The sequence below is a fragment of the Perca fluviatilis genome, chromosome 2 (assembly GCF_010015445.1).
Source record: "Perca fluviatilis chromosome 2, GENO_Pfluv_1.0, whole genome shotgun sequence".
In the NCBI taxonomy this organism is placed as follows: domain Eukaryota; kingdom Metazoa; phylum Chordata; class Actinopteri; order Perciformes; family Percidae; genus Perca; species Perca fluviatilis.
The window spans coordinates 29,671,097-29,693,244 of NC_053113.1; the positions used below are offsets into that span (position 1 = coordinate 29,671,097).

The following is a 22,148-nucleotide window of genomic DNA, read 5'->3' on the forward strand; positions in this document are numbered from 1 at the left end:
CACACAGTTTAGCAACAAACTAAACGCTGAGGGAAGATTATTACGTTTTTAATGTTGGTTTTGAGCGGTATGCATCCCCACTAACCTGGAAAGCATTTTAAACCGTAACGTTACAGCGTGTCTGAGGAATACAGCGCCTCCTTTCTTCTTTTTTTTTTTTAATACAGCCTCCTGCAGCCGGGGCGTCAGAGGCAGAGGGACTGTCACCGCAGTGTTCGCTAACGTTAGCTTCTTGTCTCATCTGGGGTCTGATAAACCGTAAATTCATCAAAGTCAGTGTGCCCAACGCTATTTTCCGTTAAACTCTAGCTGTCATATTTCACGGGACCTGCGGTTTTCATGTTCCACTTACTTATTCAGCCTCCGAGGGGAGAGAGAGCGCGGCTGAGATCAGTAGAGCAGACGGCTCTGCAGAGCCGTGTATAATACACAGACTTTATAACGTGTCATAAACGGCTGATTGAGCGGCGGTGCGCTGATGTTGCGCGATGTTAATCATGCGGCGTCCGAGTGCATTTGATCGGCATATGTCAGACTGACCTGCCAGTCGCCGGTCATGGCCAATCATGTGAAAATCGGCCAATTCCGGTCACCGGCCGGTCTATCGGTGCATCTCTAGTCCCCAGCCATGCAAGCATCTCTGTGAGGCTACCATCAGCATGCTAACATGATGCTCGCAGTGATAATGCTAACATGATGATGTTTAGCAAGTATGATGTTTATCATGTTGGCCATCTTAGTTTAGCATGTTAACATTTGCCTATTGGCACTAAACACAAAGTACAGCTAAGGCTGATGGGAATACTGTTAGTTTTGCAGCTATTTAGTCATAAACTAAAGTATTGGACACATTGTAATTTTGACCTGATGGTGGCGCTAAGTGAAAGTCAGGGGATCACCAAAGTTATTACAATTCATCCTGACGGGGACATAAAGGTCTGTACAAAATATCATGACAATCCATCCAACAGTTGTTGAGATATTTCAGTCTGGACCAGAGTGGTGGACTGACTGACTGACATCCCTTGAGCCATGCCGGTACCATGGCTAAACATTTTTTAGTTTATTGGCAGTAAATCCTTAAGATGTGAACATTCTTCATTTTTTTTTATGTCCAGCACCTAAAAAGAAGTCTGTGTATTCTTTAAACAAATAGCTTCTAGGGCTGGGCGATAAATCGATTTGATCAATTAACTCGAATGTGTAGTTAACGTGGATTTGTTTAAATGAAAATTTAATTTTCTCCTTAACATCCGCCGACGCTCCGAATGCCCCCCGCGCTTTTGCCATAGAGATAGACAAACTATACATACATACATACATACATACAGTACAGGCCAAAAGTTTGGACACATCTTCTCATTCAATACGTTTCCTTTTTATTTTCATGACTATTTACATTGTAGATTCTCACTGAAGGCATCAAAACTATGAATGAAAACATATGGAATTATGTACTTAACAAAAAAGTGTGAAATAACTGAAAACATGTCTTATATTTTAGATTCTTCAAAGTAACCACCCTTTGCTTTTTTATTAATGAGGGAAAAAATTCCACTAATTAACCCTGACAAAGCATACCTGTGAAGTGAAAACCATTTTAGGTGACTACCTCATGAAGCTCATTGAGAGAACACCAAGGGTTTGCAGAGTTATCAAAAAAAGCAAAGGGTGGCTACTTTGAAGAATCTAAAATATAAGACATGTTTTCAGTTATTTTACACTTTTTTGTTAAGCACATAATTCCATATGTGTTCATTCATAGTTTTGATGCCTTCAGTGAGAATCTACAATGTAAATAGTCATGAAAATAAAGAAACGCATTGAATGAGAAGGTGTGTCCAAACTTTTGGCCTGTACTGTGTGTGTGTTTATATATATATATATATATATATATATATATATATATATATATATATATATATATTCTCTTTTATTCTCTTTTATATTCTATATATTCTCGGATTACTGAACCACCAGCTACCGCTGACCTGAAGGAGCACCATGTGGGGCACCAGAGGTGGTGTTGAGGAACTCTGTTGCGGCTCAGCACATCTACTAAATGCTGCTGATACAACCGAGCTGTGACTGAGGTCTGTAGCAGCTTAAACAACTAGCAATCCCCGCTCTGTAGCACGGAGCTCCTCTTCGACGTTTGTTTTTACCGCTAGTTAGCTACTACGAAGGATCTTGCTACAGGTATGCTACATTCAAGAGACCATGGGATGTTAATGTACGTTACTCAGCAACAGGTGAAAATAGGGCAAGGTTGCGCAATAATGTTAAAATGATTTGAACTTTTAGCGAGGAACGAGAAGTGAATTACCTGTATGTGTGAAAACAGCTTTATCTCACGCATCAGTTTTATTGTTGTTGAATATATAGCCCCGTGTGTGTGTGTGTGTGTGTGTGTGTGTGTGTGTGTGTGTGTGTGTGTGTGTGTGTGTGTGTGTGTGTGTGTGTGTGTGTGTGTGTGTGTGTGTGTGTGTGTGTGTGTGTGTGTGTGTGTGTGTGTGTGTGTGTGTAGGAGTCAAAACTCATCAGGGATTTTTTTTTTTTTAGGCCATATCGCCCAGTCCTAATAGCTTCAGTAGTATATTGCACAATAATAAGACAACGACTCAGGCGGGAGTCAGTTGCCAGTTTGTTCTCTTTGCCTGCTGCATAAACGGATGTCCAGGATTTGTGTCTCCCTTCGTGTGTGTGGTACCAGCTCTGGTTAGCCGTCTGCAGCAATTTGGCTCTTCTTTCCAGTCAGTCTGTCATTCCATCAGTGGAGGGATTAGTGTGGTTTTGTATTTCCAAGTGAATTCATCTACTGGGTTTTTTAAGTATTTAAGCAGTAAGTTAGGGATGAGAGTAATCTTGGGGAGACACTCGCTCAATCATCAGGGGAGATACGTCTCCCTTCATTTAGGGATCATCAGTGGGGAGGACTGATAGCGGTGGGCAGAGAGTCAAGCTCAGTCCAGAGGCAGCAGGAGAAGAAATTTGGAGGATGTGATTGGAATTGAAGTGAGGAAGAGATAAAATAAAATAAAATATGAATGTTGGTTTGTTTCAGTTTTTGGGGAAGGAGAAGGGTGGCTCAGATCAGGCAGTTATAGGGGTGGGATTAGGAGACATGAATGGGTATTAAAAATGCAACAGCCTGGGTGACATTTAATTTGGTAGTCATATTTTTTATGGGCTGGGTGGGGATCATCTGCGGAAGGATTTTCACTTCCGTAATAATGAAATGTTCAATTTTCACACCAGTTTTGTTTCGAGATATATTATTTAACATGTTCTTGGCAATAGAGGAGATGTGGATGAATAATTATGACCTCTAATGCCACATTATAAATTGATGAATGTAAAACAATTGCTGATCAGCTGCACTGGAAAGCCCAGCAGTTATCATACCATGCAGATATTTTTTTATATCTGATGGGAGAGTTAAGGGAAATTTACTGCCTTACGTAGGACATTCTTTTTTTTAAACGTATTTCACTGAATTTGCTGTGAAGAGGCCGCTATCAGCTGTGTGACTTCTATGCTTTACCTTCATTTCCCAGGCTCAGCCATTACCATACTCCAAATCATTTATCCGAAAACCAGTTATTTATTAATCCTAATTTGGGTTGTGTCCTGGTCACAGAGTTACTGGTAAGCAGCTCCAATAAACGTTCTTGAGCCGACAAACAGATCCCATTACATAAACTCAAGTGATTGGCTACTTGGTTGTCAGCTGTTGAGTAAACTTCACCCCAAAACCTAAACACAAGATGTTTTTTTTATTTTTTTGTATTGCCTCTGTCTGTCTTTTATCACTTAACTTAAACTCATCATTTGTTGTTGAAAATGACAGATACATGGAGACTGTTAATGTTATTTAAACCAATTTCTCTACTTTTTTGTTTGGCCTTTTGTTTCAATACTTGGGCGCAAATGCACCTAAACTCCTAGGTAATAAGGTGTAGTAGTCTTGTTACCCGGATCCCAACTAGCCATTGTTTGCATCATCAGCATATCTGCAGAATTGCAAAAATATCACTAAATGAGCTCAGAGATATTCAAAATCGTTTTATGCTGAGTTTTAAGTGATGCACTCATTTCTGCTATTGTGAGGACTCAAAAAAAAAACCCGACAAGGGAAGAAGTTGCCGCTAATCTGCATAATTTTTTTCCCCACCTCACTCAGAGTGCAGAGGATATACCTTGAAGGTCACCTCTGTGGACGGAGTGTGTGCGTGTGCTTTCATGCTGATCATGTAGCGTGGAGGTGAGAGCGAGCTGTTTGTCTCAGCAGTAAACTCCCCTTCGGTCTAATGATGTCTTCCGCTTCATCCATCTGAACCAAATACGTTTCTTCTTCTCAGCACTTAAATCTCTTCTTCTTCTTCACCTTCGTCTCACTCTTGTTTCCTTTACCTGGTCCCGTTGTTTTATCTGGACATAAACCGGAGTCGAGTTTTGAGTTATAACTGATTCCTGCTTGCTACATTCTCCCCCCCTCCCCCCAACATCACAACTTTTTCATCCAGGTTTGTCCCACACTGCGTCCCGTCGGCCACATTAATGTCGTAAGCACGCAGCAGTGCACCTGCGTGGCAGCACAGGCGTAGATCGCGGGCACGCTCACGCTCCGTCTGCCATCAGCCATTGCTCCAGCGTGGCCGGATTTGCGTGCTCTCCTCATCTGTTCAGTAGGTGGGGTTGCTATGGAGACGAGGCATTCGCAGAGCGGATGGGAGTGATCGGTCTGCATTGCACACACACACACACACACACATACTCATCAGGGCTAAAAATAGAGGGCTGGCCTTGCAGGCTCCCTCTCTGAATATTGATCCTTATCTAATGATGCCTCAGAGGAGAAATGAAAGAGGGCAGAGTATTTGAGAGAGGCTGGCTTTCATTTTTTTTTTTTCTTTTTTGGGGAAGAGTGAGCTTTTTGCTGATGTATCACTTCTCCCTGATTAGCTCGATTCCTCCCCTAAGCTCAGGCCATTTTTAAAAGTGCAAATTTCTTTACTGGTTCTTCTATTGAAAACGTATAGTACATCCTCAAAGGAGAGCCAGGTGTTAGCTTTCCTCGAGGAGGTCACACCGCTGATTAAACCGGACCATTAACCTAATATGTTCATTACGTGAAGAGACACAGGGTAAGATTGATGTCAGGCTCTACAGGTAAATCGCTTCCCATCTGTATCAGTCTCTCACACCTGGAGTGTCATTTGTCTTTGTTATCACTCCTGAATGAAGATGCAGAGTTCAGTGACCAGAGTCACCTCAGCAGTGATGCAGGTTTCTCCCCTGTTTTGCACTCGGTCTTACTTATGATTTTTTTTATTTATTTTTTTTATATATAGAAATATTTGTAGGGCCTTTTATTATGCAGCTGACTGAGAGATTATACAAAATGAGGGGAGGGGGAGAGATGGGAAATGGCATGCAACATAGATTCCAAGCCATTGACATTGTGGCCCACAATCAGCGCCTCAAACAAGGCTCGTCACCTGTATTTTGTTGCTTCCACATCTGTAGTTAACTTCAGCTTGTCCAGACTAAGGAATACTTTGATACATTGCCAGAAAACATGGAGTAAGACAGAAGTACAACACACCAACTTCTGTTCACTTTCAGAACAGGGAAAATCCTCGCCCTCATGTCCTGACCTACATATGTGTTAAAATAAAATAGAAAAACTAACACACATGTTAATGTTAACCCAACTAATTTTGTCCAGTATTTCTACACTTCTGTATTGGTTAGTTTGTGATAACTTGATGATAAAAAATATGTTTAAGGATATGCACCATGTAATTTTAATATCAATTACCATTTCAGACCTGAAATGGTGCTCAGACCAACTTTGGTCCTTCAGCGGGGATGCTGTAAGCAAAAGGCTTTGGCAAGAAATTGCAGGGTTGCCCAGCAAATGAAATTAATGAAATGTGAGAGTGCACATTGAAGTTGCATTGGATTGTGATTTTCATGATGAAATGATTGCCCCAATGATACCTTCGCAGAGTAAGTCCTTCCTCATTATATCATAAACTGGTGCAGCGTTTTAGCTTCTCGTAAACCTTCAAACTCTTGGATCCCATACTTAAACTTGACTTCCTGGATAATATTTTCATATCTCACTGGTATTTGAAGCAACACAGCACTGTATAATTCTAAGCATCTGCTTAAATCTCATTGTTAGAGGCATTCTGGGCATCAAATTGGCCTAGATGAAAGGGGAAAAAATGGAAATTGGGATGCACTTTTATTTGTTGTGAAATTCCACTGAAGAGTAGCTGAATACTGAGAGAGCAAAACATTTCAGCTCACGTATAATTGATTTATGAAAAAAAATAAAAACAACATCAGAGTTTGGCTTTTTTGGAACCCAGATTTATTTTTTCATCTCTACTACATTTTTTTTTATTTTTTGCTCACACCAAACTGGTGAGGTGCCAGACACTGCCATCACCAGGACGTCAGTGTCTAATTACATCTGCCAAGGTGCGAAAGCACTCAGAGAAGCTTTAATTATACCTATCTCGCCCACTCGTTCTGTCTGCCTCACTTGTGCCCGCTTGTGTGACAACTGAAACCATTAAACATGTCGAGAGGAAAAGACAGGAGAGCTGAACGAGTGGGACTGAGAATTGGGAGTAAAAAGTGGGAGGTCTTAGCAATGTTGAAAATGTGAATTTCATTTGCAAGGGATTGTGAATTGATGGGCTGCTTATCTCCCTGTGGTGTGTGTGTGTGTGGGTGGGTGGGTGGGGAGTAATGAGGCTCAGTGCAGAGTGCTACAGCAGGCTGGAGGAGCAGAGGGTTAATGAAGTGCACTATTAAGAGCAGTTTGGTAAATTGCTGTCAGCTGGCCTCATTGATAAAACAAGAGGATCAGCAACTCACTAATTTGAAATCATCCTCCTTAAAGGCCAGTTCTGGTTTCATACAACATTGGTTTTATTCTTGTAGCTTTGGTCACCGTTTCTATCAGTAATAATAACCTTCAGTTTAACCAAACTTATTTGGAGGAGAACAGGAGGAATTATTACCCTAACTGTCTGTTCTAAACTTAAATCTCCAGGGCTGGAAATTGTTTTGAACTTCTTATAAAGCCACCTTAGTTTAATTTAAATTTAAAATGCATTTAAACATGTGGGGTTGTTTATTGTTTTGTTTTTACAAACCCTTTCTTTAACAAAACGGACAAACAAAATGCTTGAAAGTTAAACACAAGCAGCTGTATAAAATATATTTTTTTTCCATGAATGCAATATTATCATAACAGAGCAAATGACGGCTGAAACTACAAAAATAAAACCCAAGTTGTGATAAACCTGAATTATCCTTTGTGTTGCTCTAGGATTTAAATGCTAACATGAACTCATTCAGCCATGTTTGTGTCTCCAGTGTGAATTTCAAAGAGCCGGAGGCGGTGCGAGCGCTGACCTGCACCCTACTGAAGGAGGACTTTGGTTTGACCATCGAGATCCCTCTGGAGCGCCTCATACCCACCGTCCCCCTCCGCCTCAACTACATCCACTGGGTGGAGGACCTCATCGACGGCCAGAAGCAACCACGCAGGGGCATCGACATCGGTAGTTTATTGGTGTTTTAAGCCCTCAACGTCTCTAGGATTAGGCAATGGTTAAGGTTAGGGTTAGGTGCCTTGAAGTCAACGGTCGCAGCGCTGCCTGGAAGGAGACGGTGGGGGATTAAAACCCCATCGAGCACATCGGTACCACCACCACTATTTGTGTCATTTGCTTCACATCTTTTACAGTGTGTGCGATTCACTTTGATCATTGTGGCGAGGATGCTCCCAATAAACCAAGTTGACTTCTCATGTAACTGAGGGGGGAAAAAACCACACAACTGAGTGCCCCCCCCAGTTAATTAGCGTTTGGGACCACTGCTCTTGTTTATTCTGGATGTGGCTTCCCGCATCTCCGAGCGGCACACAAAATGTCAGTTGGTGCTTCCAGCTGGTATACATGAGCCCAGTCATTCCCAGTGTTCCCAGCACTTATCAGCCAAATCCCCATCCACATGTCACAGCGTGTTTGCCATTCTGTCTGTCAGAGAAAAAGCTGTCTGTCTTTGTGTGTGTGTCCGTGTCCCCTCTTTAGGACCTCAGGTCACTGATTGGTGACCCTAAACCTTTCTGTAAGCAGATTGAAGCTGTCTGCTCCCTGATTGATCACCGCTGGGTGTTGCCTACACTAACTGGTGCCACTTTTATCTGAGCCTGCACTGAATTATGCGGTTGCAGTTGTTGTCATATGTGGATGATTTAATAACAGCTGCTGGAACTGACATTTATTGTCCCTTTACCATTTACTTTATACAACATATTTCCATGTTGTCCAATGAAACTCATAACCATTCATCATCCTAATGAACACACACATCCTCAAGCTGGCAAAAATGCGTGTGTGTGTGTGTCCTCAGGCACTGGTGCGTCTTGTATCTACCCCTTACTCGGAGCCACAATGAACAGCTGGTACTTTCTGGCCACAGAGGTGGACAACATCTGTTTTGACTACGCTACGAAAAACGTGGAGCAGAACAACCTGTCTGACCTCATTAAAGGTAAATGTAGTCCAGTCATCCCTTAGAACGATGCATCCCAAGACATTAGACTGCAGCATTAAAACCGGTCTTTCTGTGTATTGTTGGTATGTTGTCTCACCTAGTGTGTCTATATGACTATGCAACTTTGGCAGAACTGTGGCTACAAGTAACAAATTATGGGATAATGGTAAATGCCAAAATGTAAAGTAACATTAAAACATATATAATCTAATGTTTGATATCTAACATTAGCCACCATAAGCTACTGGTAATATCAGACCAGACCAAGGAAGGCTGTAGCAGCTGGCATATAGTGAAAATGTCATCCAAACTTTTTAGAAACTGTCAGTTTTGACATAGTCTGTCTTTTATCAGCAAAACTTTCAATTGCACAGTGCGATCGAAGGCCACAGTTGTAGACTGAGAATTAGTTTCTGTCATGATTGTCAACATTGCACATTGTTTAGTTTTTTTTCCAAGAGCTGTCATGATTAGCTAAAACATTGAACTTACAAATCCCTGCCTCACTTCAGTGTGTTTGGACTTTCCTAGTTGTCAAAGTCCCTCAAAAGACTTTACTGATGGACGCCTTAAAGGAAGAGACAGAAATGGTATACGACTTCTGCATGTGCAACCCTCCTTTTTTTGCCAACCAGCTTGAAGCAAAGGTGAGCATTTCCCTGCCTTAAAAACGTTTTACTGATGTCCTGGACATTTAAATTCAGAATGGATAGATTTTGTTGAGAGTAAACACTGCCCTTGTTCAGTGTGTTTGTTTACACGATAGTAACAGGCTTCTAATAGGATTTTATCTTAATCTCTGTCTGTCTTGTTGCTCTCTCCAGGGGGTAAACTCCAGGAGCTCACGGCGAGCTCCTCCAAGCTCAGTGAACACAGGAGGGGTGACGGAGATCATGGCGGAGGGCGGGGAACTGGAGTTTGTCAAGCGGATCATTCATGACAGCCTGCAGCTCAAGAAACGCTTGCGGTGAGCTAAGGAGCCGGACTTTGACCTGCAAAATCAAAACTGATCCAACATGATTTCTTCCCATAGTAGGGATGGGCGATATGGCCTAAAATCCATATTGCGATATACATTGCAGCCTCTTGCGATAACAATATATATTGCGATATATAAATTATAATAGAACCATTTCAAACCAGGTTACATAGACCCTAAGGAAAACCAAACTGCTAAATGTATTTTTTTTTGTTGCAGATGAATAAAATTCAAGTACACTAGTTGCAGAGACTTTGACAAAGAAAAAGCTTAAAGTATTGGGTGTCTTCTCTTTAGTGCAAACCATTCTAAAAGGCACTACACTTAGTAAGTTTAAGTCCTTGGTTCTTAAATGCCACCCAAGATGGAGAGAACAGGACAAACTGGTGTCTGTTTAGTTAAGGAACAGACACTGTACTGGAAATACTTTCAGTATTAGGCAAAGATGCACAGATACTTTAAATAAAAACATATTTCAAACAAAGTTTCTTACCTGCAGCCTAATGTAACGCATTTGAGAGCGCACACACACACTCTAAACTTCGGGTAGATTGCGTCATCAACATGATTTATCGCGATATAATTAATTAGTGCAATATAATTAAAATCTCTATCATAGGCCAGTTTTGTATCGTTTATATTGCATATCGCCCATCCCTATCCCATAGGGGTGTGTGTGTGTGTGTGTGTGTGTGTGTGTGTGTGTGTGTGTGTGTGTGTGTGTGTGTGTGTGTGTGTGTGTGTGTGTGTGTGTGTGTGTGTGTGTGTGTGTGTGTGTGTGTGTGTGTGTGTGTGTGTGTGTGTGTGTGTGTGTGTGTGTGAAAGCAAATGTAAACCAGAAACTGTTAGTATTCACCGTCACATATCTGAAGTGGCAGATGGATGAACAAGAGTGCTGCAGTTTGGTTCTCTTTGGAGAGGATTCAAGAGGTTTAAATGGCCGCTGAGAGCACCAGTGAAGGGGAGACACCAAGAGGTGAACTGTGCAGATGGGTCGCTGCACATTAATGGAGCTGTCACCCACACTTGGTTTAATGATTCTGGCACAAGCTCACCCTGTACTGTATCCGGGAGCCCACTGGGAACAGCTGTGTTTTGGTGAGTGGGTTGTGGTGTCTCCAGTGGCCGTCACTTTACCCTCCCCCATTACCAGGGCTGTCACCGGGGCAGCAGAGTGAAACACGGATAGAGGGAGCTGCAGAATGGTGCTATTAAAACTCATTAGACATGCCACACCTGCTTTGCCTCGTGTGTGTGCGTCTCTCTCTCTCTCTCTCTCTCACTCACTCACTCACTCACTCACTCACTCACTCACTCACTGGAAAGATGAGCGGCCCTAAGAGGGACCCGATCTTAACGCCTGCTTCTGTGTGACTATGTTACGGTCGTGTCACGAAGAAAGGAAGTGAAAACGAACGCAGACTTATTTAACAGTTTTGAGGATCAGGCCAACGCAACAGGAGCTGGCTGTCACTCCCAAATGCATGCTGGGACACCAGAGCCACCAGGTGTCCATGGAAACATTGCAAGCTTCAACGATTGGTCCTTTGAGACGCCCTCGCCACCCCGCCCTGCTCCTCTTATTTTTCTTTTCCTTCCACTGAAGTGTAATTACTGTCAGATAGGGGCAAGCCACCTTAGCTACCAGTATAACACACATCCAAAACCCCACTTAGAAATGAGGTAATACTCCTCATTTATTATGCTATTGATATGAAAATTACCATCTCTGCTAATAAGATTGTAATCATAAGTGCTTCATCACGTGAATAGAGAATATGGATGCCGATGCAGCTGCACACTCTGGGATGTTTGAAAAGCCGACGGTGGAGGAGGGAAGCCAGAGAGCTGCTCTGGGTGTTCCTCCCCGCTGTGTCAAAGTGGAGACCATCTGTGAATATTAAAGGTGTTCCATATTTCATTGTGTCAACCGAGGCAGACATGTTGCTCCCCCCCCCCCCACCCTTCACCCCTTCTGGGCGTCTTCATGCCTCCCTAACCTGATTACAAATAATTCAGATTAGAACGGTTTTAAAATGTGATTTCTTCTACAGTCGTTGGTTGTGACTGTAACTTTGTACCTTTTTTATATTTAGAAATATGGCTTTATAAGGACTTAGGTATTGATTCTGAGGTGAACTGTCCCTTTTTAAATACAGACCAGATAATTAGCTTCAACTAATGTCTAGTGAAAACCAAACAAACCCGGGCAAGGTTTGTGAAAATTGAAAAAAAAAAAAAAGGACTTCCTGATGTGTTTATCTTTACTCCATCTTCCCCAGCTGGACTCTACTGCTTATTGATCAAGACCAACCTCACATCCTTATTGCACAGCAGAGATTATTGATCAGACTTACACCATGGGATGACACACACACACACACAACCACACAACCACACATTTTTTTCACGTTTTACTTTTTGTATTTGTGTTGCTCCCCAAACCTCACCTTGGATCATTTGATCCCAGCGTCACACAGCTGGATAATATGGATTCTTCTTTCTGCAGGTGGTACAGCTGCATGTTGGGGAAGAAATGTAGCTTGGCTCCTTTGAAAGAGGAGCTGAGGAAGCAAGGGGTGAGTACCCACCAAGGCAAACGCACAAATGCATCTGCATCCTCTGCAATCCATGACTTACAAAGCATCCACAGCTTTTCATCTTGCTATGTTATTGCAGGAAAGTGCACCTTCTGTGCAGGATTTGATAATTGCTTGTTAAAACAATCTTTGCCTCCCCTCTCAAACCACAAATCTCTTCTGGGACTTTGTGTTGACAGTGGAATCTGAGGCAGTCCTTACTGTCAAAGCAGCAGAAACCAGGATAAATAAAATGAATCAGCTCTTTCTCATATGCCCACTAAGCAGTGTCACAAACGAGCCATGAAGGAGCTGATTTCTGTTAGCAGTGCATGACTGAATCACACAGCATTTTGTAGCTAGCATACATTTGCGTCATTAGCCTGGCTAATAGCCCAGCACATGACTCCTGACTGCTGCAGGCCTCTGGTCCTGTGCCAGTCACTTGCCTCACAAGAAAAACTCCACCTGACATTCCTCAAAGCTCCTCTAGAGGTTTTAGGGTGCTGCTGCTCATCAGAGTGAGTGCAGCCTTGGCTCATGCCCAGAGAGGAGACTGGTGCCTCTTTTTTTTTTTTTTTTTTTTAAAGTGTGTGTAAACAGAAACCCGGCCTAGTTAATATGCTAATACTTTAATCACTCATTACTCTTATCTTCTCTCCAGTGTCTCCTCATCTCTTTTTTTTTTTTTTTTATTTAGCAAATGTGAATGTTTTAGATACAGAGCTGTTTGACCCCTGACCTTTATCTTAGTGACCCCCCTCTTCGTATTTACTGAAGCAGTCCTGACACTTAAAGTGCTCTGTTACCACGAGGATTTTCACAGCACAACAGAGTCTCTTTCACATCATGGATCTTTATCTTCTTATACACTGAAGCCAAAACTCACTGTAGGACAAAATGGTTCCAAGGATGAAGCGTCAGAGCGTCCCCTTCTTGGTCTGTTGAAAATGATTTGGTTCTGTAGAGCTGTTTGACATTTTTTAGCTCTTACTCAAATCATAATCTCAAAAATCATCAACCAGTTCAGTGGATCCAGGATTTTATCTATTGCTTTATTTTAGGGGTATTTAATACATTTTTAATTAGCGTTGATTGATTAGGATGGGGGCACTAATTTCCATTGATAGGGAGGCAAACATAATTCCTCTAATAGGTGTAAAGTTACAATATCAAAATATTTACGACTATTTCAGGAAATGCTTCTCGAAAATAAAACAAGACACAGTTTTTATATATATATATATATATAAACTGTGTGTATTGTAGCTGTTGAAGTAAACTGTTTGTTCACTGTGAATCATCTGCTGCATGCAGTGAGTGAAACCATGCTGATCATAACTCTTATTTTCTCAGGTACCTAAAGTGACGCACACAGAGTTCTGCCAGGGACGGACGATGCGGTGGGCGCTCGCCTGGAGTTTCTATGATGATGTGATTGTTCCGGTAAGTCTGTCTGAGCAGGTTTTATTTCCCCTTGTGCACTTAAACGCCAGCTCTACTGCACTCTTTAGACTCGCCATATTGTTTTGTGGTCGTTATGGCTGGGTAATTCAGTACCAATATGCATCATCGATGATACCGAGAAATAGACTTGACATTTGGTACCATAAGTCAATACATGTATGAAAGTAATCTCAACAGTGTTGGTCATTTTGCGACTTGAACTGAATATTTCCAAAAAACCAAATCCTCCTCCTCAATTATGCACCACCTTGCCCCTCTCCACACTGTAGCCTCTTTCTCTCTCCAGCTCTGTTCCATTAGAAGCACTTTCCCCTTCCTCCTCTGGGGAGATGTTTAAGTGATTTTTAACATGCTGTATCCAGGCAACAGTTGACAGGGCAGGACTGCGTGTATACCATTGTGTAGTCTGGACAGTGAGAGCATCGGAGATAAATAGAAAGCAGGGACAGTGAAGTAGCCGCATCCGTTAAAGGACTAATAATGATGTTGGAGTGACGACAGATTGAAGATAAAGGAAGGTGGAGGCCTTTTAGCAGTTGTAGCAGACTCTGTGAGAAGAAGACTGTTTGTGTTTTGTTGGACTCCTCTCCGTTTTGGCTTTTTCAGCATAAAAGCAGTAAAGCAGAATGATTGGCCTACATTTTCTACTGCGATCCTCCTCCTCCACTTTGACGCACATCCACCGTCACTTACGCTCGAGAGCTGCGCGCAACCATTACGACGCAGACCCCTCGAGTGTGCGTGTGCGTTGTGTGTGTGTGTGTGTGTGTGTGTGCGTGTGTGCTTACATGACAGAAGTTTCTGCATGTGTAATTTCTTGCATGGTTGGCTGCCTAATTCTGCCTGCACCCGTGTGTTCCTATGTATGTTTGGTATATATGTATGTGCATGGGGGTGCTCATTAATGTTACATATAGACTATAACATATGTGACATGCATGCAACTGTGACCTATTTAATTTATTACCAGGCCAGCCTGCAAACTAGAGGTGTTGAAATGAATCAAATAATCGATGCATCGAATCGTGGACATGGACGATGCTGCATCGATAATCGGCAGGCTCATAATCGATTTATTTCTGTATACAATTTAATGTAGGCCTAACAACATTTCTGTTTATATATTCTGTTATATTTTGCACATTCAGGAAGTGCCATGTGCTCAGTGCTGTAGTTTTATGTATCCAATTTATTTAGTATTAGAGCACTGCAGAATGTTTTTGTTTTTGAAGCTTGAAAAGCTATGAATTAAATATCCTACATAGCTTTAATAGAAAAATGTATTTGACACATCGTGATGCATCGAGATATCGAATTGAATCGCTGGCATGATAATCGTAATCGAATCGGGAGATCAGTGAAGATTCACACCTCTACTGCAAACTACCATTACTTTATATCCCAGTGTTTCCTCTATGTTGATATGACTGCGGCGGCCCGCCACGGTAAAATTTCCTGCCGCCACCGTATCAGAAATAGGGCAGACACTCAACAGGGTTTCCGCTATGTACACCGCGCACTGCCGCTCATTCAGCTGTTTATGAAAAGTCATAAAGTCGTAATTGCACAACTCTGCAGAGCTGTGTGCTCTACTGAACTCAAGCGACCAGTCATCCGCTCTCTCTCCCCTTTAGGGAGAGCAACTGGAACAGTGACGGGACGTCCTCACTCACAAAGTCATGGAAACTAAATTAACAACAGGACGAGTACTACTTGTCACTCAATCTTAGGCAAAGTGACAAACAGCGACAAAAGCCGCGACATGAAATCCATACTCACGCGGGTCCCATGAAATATGACCACTACAGTTTATTGGAAAATAGCATTGTGGACAATAAATTTAATGAATTTACTGTAACAGACCCCAGATGTGACAAGAAGCTAACATTAGCGAACGCTACGGTCCCTCTGCCTCCCCGCTGCAGGAGACGCTGTATTCCTCCGACACGATGTATTAACGCTACTGTTTTAAAACAGTTTTCTATGTCAGCTAGTAATGTTCACTCAGCGTTTTGTTTTCTTTTTAAACTGTGTGTAAAATGAGCGGTGACGTTAAATCACCCTACGGTACCGTCTATTTGCTGGATGGTTTCAAGGTAAAGGTCGGTAGCTAACATTAGCAGATAAGCCCGTACTTTTTTGATGTTCAACACCCCAGAGGAAACACTGTATTCATCTTCTTTTTCTCCCTGTCGCCTGCTTTGTTTGAACCTTATTTCAAGAGATTTTTCTGCTGATTTAAATCCAGCTCTGTGTCATGGCAGTGTGTGGCTTCCTCTGTGGCGTCAGTGCTCGGAGCTCCAAGCAGCCAAGGGAAACCGCACTCCACTCATCTAAACACACTGCCCACACAAAGAGCTGGGTTGAAATCGGCAAAGTAACTATTGTCTTCTACCTGAGGTGAAATCTGCCCTAAAAACAGTCCTTGGTACAAATGGACTGAAGCTGCTTTAAAAGGGAACTCCACCAATTGTACACCTCACGATTGCATATCTAAATAAGGTTGTATAAAGCCTTTTGTTGCTCCAAAGGGAAATGTGTGAAGCATAACAATTACAAATGAAAGAAATGTGGTGGTGTGGAGTTAGAAAGAAGTGAGCTTACCAGACCTCTGTAGCCCGATCAAGGCTACATTAGCTGCTGCTAGCATAACCCACCGAAATCTGTCTGAACGGTCAGTGGTCGAGATGCAAATATAGGTAAATGAAGGTTTCATTCTTTAACCAGGAAGAAGATGTGTGGAATAAAAAGCATATCTCTGGTTCTGCTGTATCCATTTTTATTTTCTTCCCAGTATATTGTCCCAGAAAGGCTCTAGTTTAGTGCAGCTCCGGAAAACATGAGTATGGTTTTGACTACAGAGCTTCCAACATCATTTTTGAGTACTTTGCTTTTGACCTGGGGTGTTATGAAGAAATGTAACATTGCATTTCTATTTACATTTTACTTTTTAAAGGCAGAATAAAAAGCGAGAGGAAAGGAAATCGAGGGAAAGATGCAGAGGATGGATTAAATTGGACTGAAGGAAAACAAGATGCAGATAAAAAAAAAAGAAATCCATTAAAAAACAGACAAAGGGATAGAGACTGTGGATAGTGAGATTCAAGCACATCTAGACGGAGGCAGCCAGGCTTTATCTGAGCCCTGGGGCGTGTTGTTGCTCATACAGGCCTCTGGCAGGAGAGGGTTCAGGAAGGTCCAGAGTTCAGGGATCTGTGCAGGGGGTTTTGGGACTTGACAAAAAGGAAATGGGGGTTGGGCGAAGAGGGGTGATCAGAGTATGATTTACAATGTTTGCCTGAAGGTGAAATCTGCAGCATTTTTTTTTGTGTGTGTTGTGTGTACTCACCATCAAGATGGATGATTGAATGACATTATATCTAGAGAGAACAGCTCTTATTGGACTTTTAGGCTTTTACCCACATTTACCCATTTTGTGTGTGTGTGTGTGTGTGTGTGTGTGTGTGTGTGTGTGTGTGTGTGTGTGTGTGTGTGTGTGTGTGTGCGCAAGCATGTAGTGAGTCGAGTGGGTAAGTGGGATTAATAATGGAGTTAAAAAGCAAAAGAGAATGTGATTCAGTGGAGAGGTATGTAAAACTACACATGGCTTTCATGCTCTTTGTCTTTGAGTCTATCTTTGTATCTGTGCATGTTGACTGTGTGTGTGCGTGTTTATATACTAATGTATTAGTGCAAAAATCTGTGTCAAGGATACTGTGCACACACAGGTTTGGCTTGATGGCTTTTATTGATTTCCTTTCCTTGTACAATGAGCTGCAGGGCTTGCAGAGCGTGAAGGAAAAAGGCGGAAGAGACGTCTGTAAGAAACAATAAGAAATAAAAGAAGCTCTAACAAGCAGTGAGACAATGCAGTGTTCATGGTCAGCAAATTAATTAAATATGTTCCTCGCTTCTAAACATGCATCTCAAAGGGCCATCATTTTAACTAAAAATCAATACGTGCTCAATATTGAAAAACCTTTTACTGAGAGTGAAGATGTAGGTTTTTTTCCCCAGTGAAAATCAAGCAGATGCAGGAATGTGATTTTATTTAATATACTTTATTTCAGATTCCTCTTGTTCTAAAGTGATTTAGAGAAATAAAACCCATATATATTACATACAAGAATTAAAAAAGAAAGAGGCTACAGTAATCAAAAGTTGACTTTGAGTCAGTGCAGCAGTGTGAAGGTGACAGTCTGCTCCTTCCCTCAGCTGTTTGTAGGTCAGTCGGCCATGCTGTCTGCTCTGTCACAGTACAGTGCGGCTGCAGAACCCTGCCGTCTCCCCACTTTCAGTCCGCCTGCAGTGACTCGCCAGTGTAGCGTTGACTTATTTGCTGCAGTGGACATGAAGGGGACAATTGCTGCAGAGCGTCTGTTGTATTCGGACACGGTTGGGTAATGACCTCCACCGCCATCACAGCGTGACATTAGAGGGGATTAGAAGTAAGGAACGGTGCTTAATTCACAGCAGGTTCAGGAGGCGCTCATGTGGTATGAGTGCCCTCTTGTGGTGTGTAACAAACATCCATGTTCCGTTTGACCACAGACACTCAGAGCGGCTTTAGGTATCGGCTCATAAGGTGTAATGATCTATCTATATCTCCGTTAACAAGGTTTATCGTTTATCGTATTTTGTGGAGACAGAAAATAGTAGTAGAAAAAGCTTTTTGGACAATGTACTGCAGAGCAAGAGGCGATAGCAACTGCAAGATGAATGTAGAGTCAAAACAAAAACCACAAGTCATGTTGAGGTGAAAAGTCACATGTACAAAGGATATTTTATTTTTATAGTTTTCAAGAGGAGCCAAAAAGTTTTAGTTAGATATTTCCTGTGGTCTGTGGAACAAATATAACAAAATATGGTTACCTAACTTAATTTGAGTTGATAATTAAGTCTTATTTGTGGTTTTGGATTTTCCAAGATACAGGTGAAATGACTGACTGAGCAATATGTACTATTTGAATTTGTTAAAAGATTTTACTTTAGGTGCAATCAATTGTCTATCTTTAAACATGTTACCTGGGGGGCGGAGCCTTTGTCTTGTCAAAGATTTTTAAATCTGCCAAAAAGATGTGATGCAGCGTGTACTGTATGTGAACCACTGCCCTCTGTTGGCAGCCTGGTCCTGGATGTAGTTATTTCTGGACTACTACTACTACTATCCATTAGTTCATGTCTAGCCTCTGATGTCAAATGTCAAAATATAATTGATAACAAAACAGACTGTGGTCTCTTGAGTTTCTTAACCAATCGAGTCACCGTGCCCGAAGATGTGCTGTAACTTAAAAACGCCGAAGAGCTTAAAAACAGAATAAATAACAGACCAGATTAAAAAAAGAAAGAAGTGAAGTTATCCATGTGCCGCTTAAATGTATCTGAAGCATGAGATGAATGAAGTGGGAAAATACACAAAACATAAGCAAACGGACAGGAAAAGAAAGAGAGTTGTAAATATTTTCAAGTAAAGCTGGCAGGACTCCAGTGCTATCTAATCTTCAGGAATACTATTATACTGTTTTCTTTGGCTGGAACAAAAATTCCTCTCTGTTTTCATTTGTATTTTTTTACTATCAGATTGACCTGATGACAGCAAGGGTCCCAGGTTAAGAGGTCCCGGAGGTTTGGCCTACTAAGTAGCCTGCCTCCAATTTTAAGCAAGAACAAAAATATATAGTTTTTATACCGACTTTTGTATACATTATATATTCTAGTGTCTAATCATAATTTGTTTAACATGTGCAAATATATAATTTTTTTTACCTCAAACCAGATAAAGATTTGCGCACCCCCTGTGATCTTTGCCGCCCCCCTAAGGGCTGCCCGGACCCCAGGTTGGGAACCACTGCTCTAATAGACTGTACCTTTTTTTTGTTTTAATTTGTGTCCGTTGTATTTTTTTTTCACGTCCAGAATGCTCTGTTACATACTGTTTATTAATTTTCTCCTGATCTCCCTCCCTTTAATCTCAGTCTCCCCCCAGTAAGAAGCGTAAACTGGAGAAGGCTCGGAAGCCCCTATCGTTCACCCTACCAGAGGCGGGACTGAAGGAGCTGCAGGCCAAAGCCTCAGCTTTAGGCGGTACTGCCCGCAGCCCTGTGGACAGCATCACTGCTCTGCTGGAGAAAACACTCACTGACCTGCGGGTAAGCTTTAGGACTGTACTACCACAGCTAGAGGAAGACAACTTCATACAAGGCTAAAGTTTTAGACCTGGGGGACGTTACAGGAACTTAAATATTATTTTTATCGGGTTCTCTGTGCCCCTTTCACTCTCTTTCACTGATTTAAACAGTGGTAGGTTTTCATTGCCCACAACAGCCTTGTTCACGTTAAGCGCTAAAATACATCTTAGAGAATCCAATTACAAGGGGACAGCTCTAATTTAGGGTGTAATTGTGCCCAAATTGAAAAGAGGATGCAAATGGAAATACTTTACATTATAATGTTAATGTAGTACAGCAAAACCATGGCTTACCAGGGTATCCCATTAGCTTACCAGGGTGTCCCATTAGCTTACCAGGTTGTCCCATTAGCTTACCAGGTTGTCCCATTAGCTTACCGGGGTGTCCCATTAGCTTACCAGGGTGTCCCCTTTCACTTACTGCATTATGTCTTATGATTGTACCTGTCTTAACTTTTGTGAATAAAATTGAAAAACATCCTCAGAAGTTGCTGTAGAGTTGAGTCAACTGGTCTGACAGTCTGAGCAGAAACACAAGCTTTACAAAGACTATTTAGTTTCAGGTCTGTTTTAGCAGTACCCATTGAAGTCTGAAAATACTTTGAAGAAAACACTGGATTCAGACAGTCTGATGCAAGAGGAGTTTAATGTGCACAACAAGTGATCCACAGAAAAGCTCTAAGCAGATGTGGCTGCTTATAATCTCTGAGACTCCACCTATTGTTAAAAATTCACCTAGTCAGCAGCTCAGAAATAACTGTGTTTTTTCCCAAGCTTCCCATTGCTAATGGTGTGAAGTTTATTTAATTTTTTTACAAAAGTATTTCCATTAGTCAAATTGTCTTCTGTGTGGCTCTGCAGGTGCTACACAAATGTGTCCCTTGCAGAAAGCAGGAGCAGAGCCTCTTTCTAACAGCTGTGGAGAACACCTGGATCCACGGACGACAGAAGCGCCGTGAAGGCTCGCGGCAGCTGCGAGAGCTTCCCAGGGCGCCTCACTGCGCTGGAACCAGCTCTCAGACCACTCTGGCCACAGCTGCTGTCACAACCCCAGCATCTCAAAACCCGTCCACCTCCACACAAAACACCCAGGCTGATCGCACTCAAAACAAAACGACGTCTGCCCAGGAGCTAGCTGGTCAGCAGCAGCCCGCAGAGCAGATTGAAAATGGCGCCTCTTCAAATGAGACAAGTAAAGATGTAGTGCACAATCCAACTGCTGAACAGAAAGAGGTCTTAGAAAATGCTTCAGGTGAAGATGTGGACATGGGGACTTCTACCTGTAGAGATGCAGAGCAGGAAACAGGCCCACAGGAAGCACCTGCTGCAGCGAGTGAACCGCCCTGTAAGCGACCCCTGGGCCCCACTGCAGCCGAACACTTCCTGTTTAAGTGTCTGCTGAACGTGATGCTGGAGGAGAGCGACGTAGTGATTGAGATGCACTGGGTCGAGGGTCAGAGTAAAGACCTGATGAACCAACTGTGCACGTACCTGAAGAACACCCTTTTAAGGTCTGTCGCAAAGCCCTAAATGATCAGAAATATTATTTTTTTTAGATTTGATTATTGAACTCACTGACTTCTGGTTTATTCCAGTAGAAAATCAGTAGTACACATCATCTAATTTACTTTTACTCTGATCAGTTTCTCTTTTAAGGTAGTACATACTGTATATTGGTGTTTTGTGCTTAAATTACCGGTAGTCAAAACAATTGCAAGTAATGTACAATTTTATGTTTTTTACTTCATGGTGAGTCTTTTATACAGTCATTTTTGGTCTGTCATGGTTTTTGTTTTTTATTTTACTTACAATGATGCAGTACATTTAAATGACCATAAGAGGACAGTGTTTAAGTTGTTTGTATTAAGATGAAACCCCTTAATTGCTTAATTAAACATGGTCTTTGTGAATTAATTTGGAAGTTGAACCCACTGTTTATTGACATGTCTTAAATGTACACACAGCCTGTTTAATTTAGGATGTTCCTGCAGCCCCTAAGTCCTTCCTGTGCCTGGAGAACCTTTAGTATTGTGGTCCACTATTATTACTTTGTTCCAGGCGACATACTTCCTGACCAGAGCTGAGTGAAAAACAGGAAAAGATACCTTAAATATCCAGGGCCATGTGTAAGTACGTGCACATTCATTGTGTGTTGCAAGCAAAAACCCAGTTCCTAGTATTGGTACTACATGTCCCTTGGTTATACTTTGACTCCACCTGTGTGTGTGTGTGTGTTTGTGTGTTTGTGTGTTTGTTTGTGTGTGTGTTTGTGTGTGTGTGTGTGTGTGTGTGTGTGTGTGTGTGTGTGTGTGTCAATAGTCTGGCTATTCCTGGGCCATTTTGGGCTGAT

At 42.0% G+C, this 22,148-nt stretch overlaps 1 protein-coding gene across 2 annotated transcripts in view; it reads left to right on the plus strand.

The window, feature by feature from the left end:
* mettl16 (methyltransferase like 16) overlaps window positions 1–21,712 on the plus strand; it is a 29,382-nt gene extending 7,670 nt beyond the window's left edge. For both annotated transcript variants that reach the window (XM_039825765.1, XM_039825757.1), the window contains exons 3-10: window positions 7,402–7,589; window positions 8,443–8,583; window positions 9,118–9,233; window positions 9,411–9,553; window positions 12,075–12,144; window positions 13,501–13,590; window positions 19,587–19,760; window positions 20,660–21,712. In XM_039825765.1, the coding sequence (XP_039681699.1) occupies window positions 7,402–7,589; window positions 8,443–8,583; window positions 9,118–9,233; window positions 9,411–9,553; window positions 12,075–12,144; window positions 13,501–13,590; window positions 19,587–19,760; window positions 20,660–21,328 (1,591 nt within the window). In that variant the 3' untranslated portion in view covers window positions 21,329–21,712. The remainder of the gene's footprint in view (window positions 1–7,401; window positions 7,590–8,442; window positions 8,584–9,117; window positions 9,234–9,410; window positions 9,554–12,074; window positions 12,145–13,500; window positions 13,591–19,586; window positions 19,761–20,659) is intronic.
* Window positions 21,713–22,148: the final 436 nt, after the last annotated feature.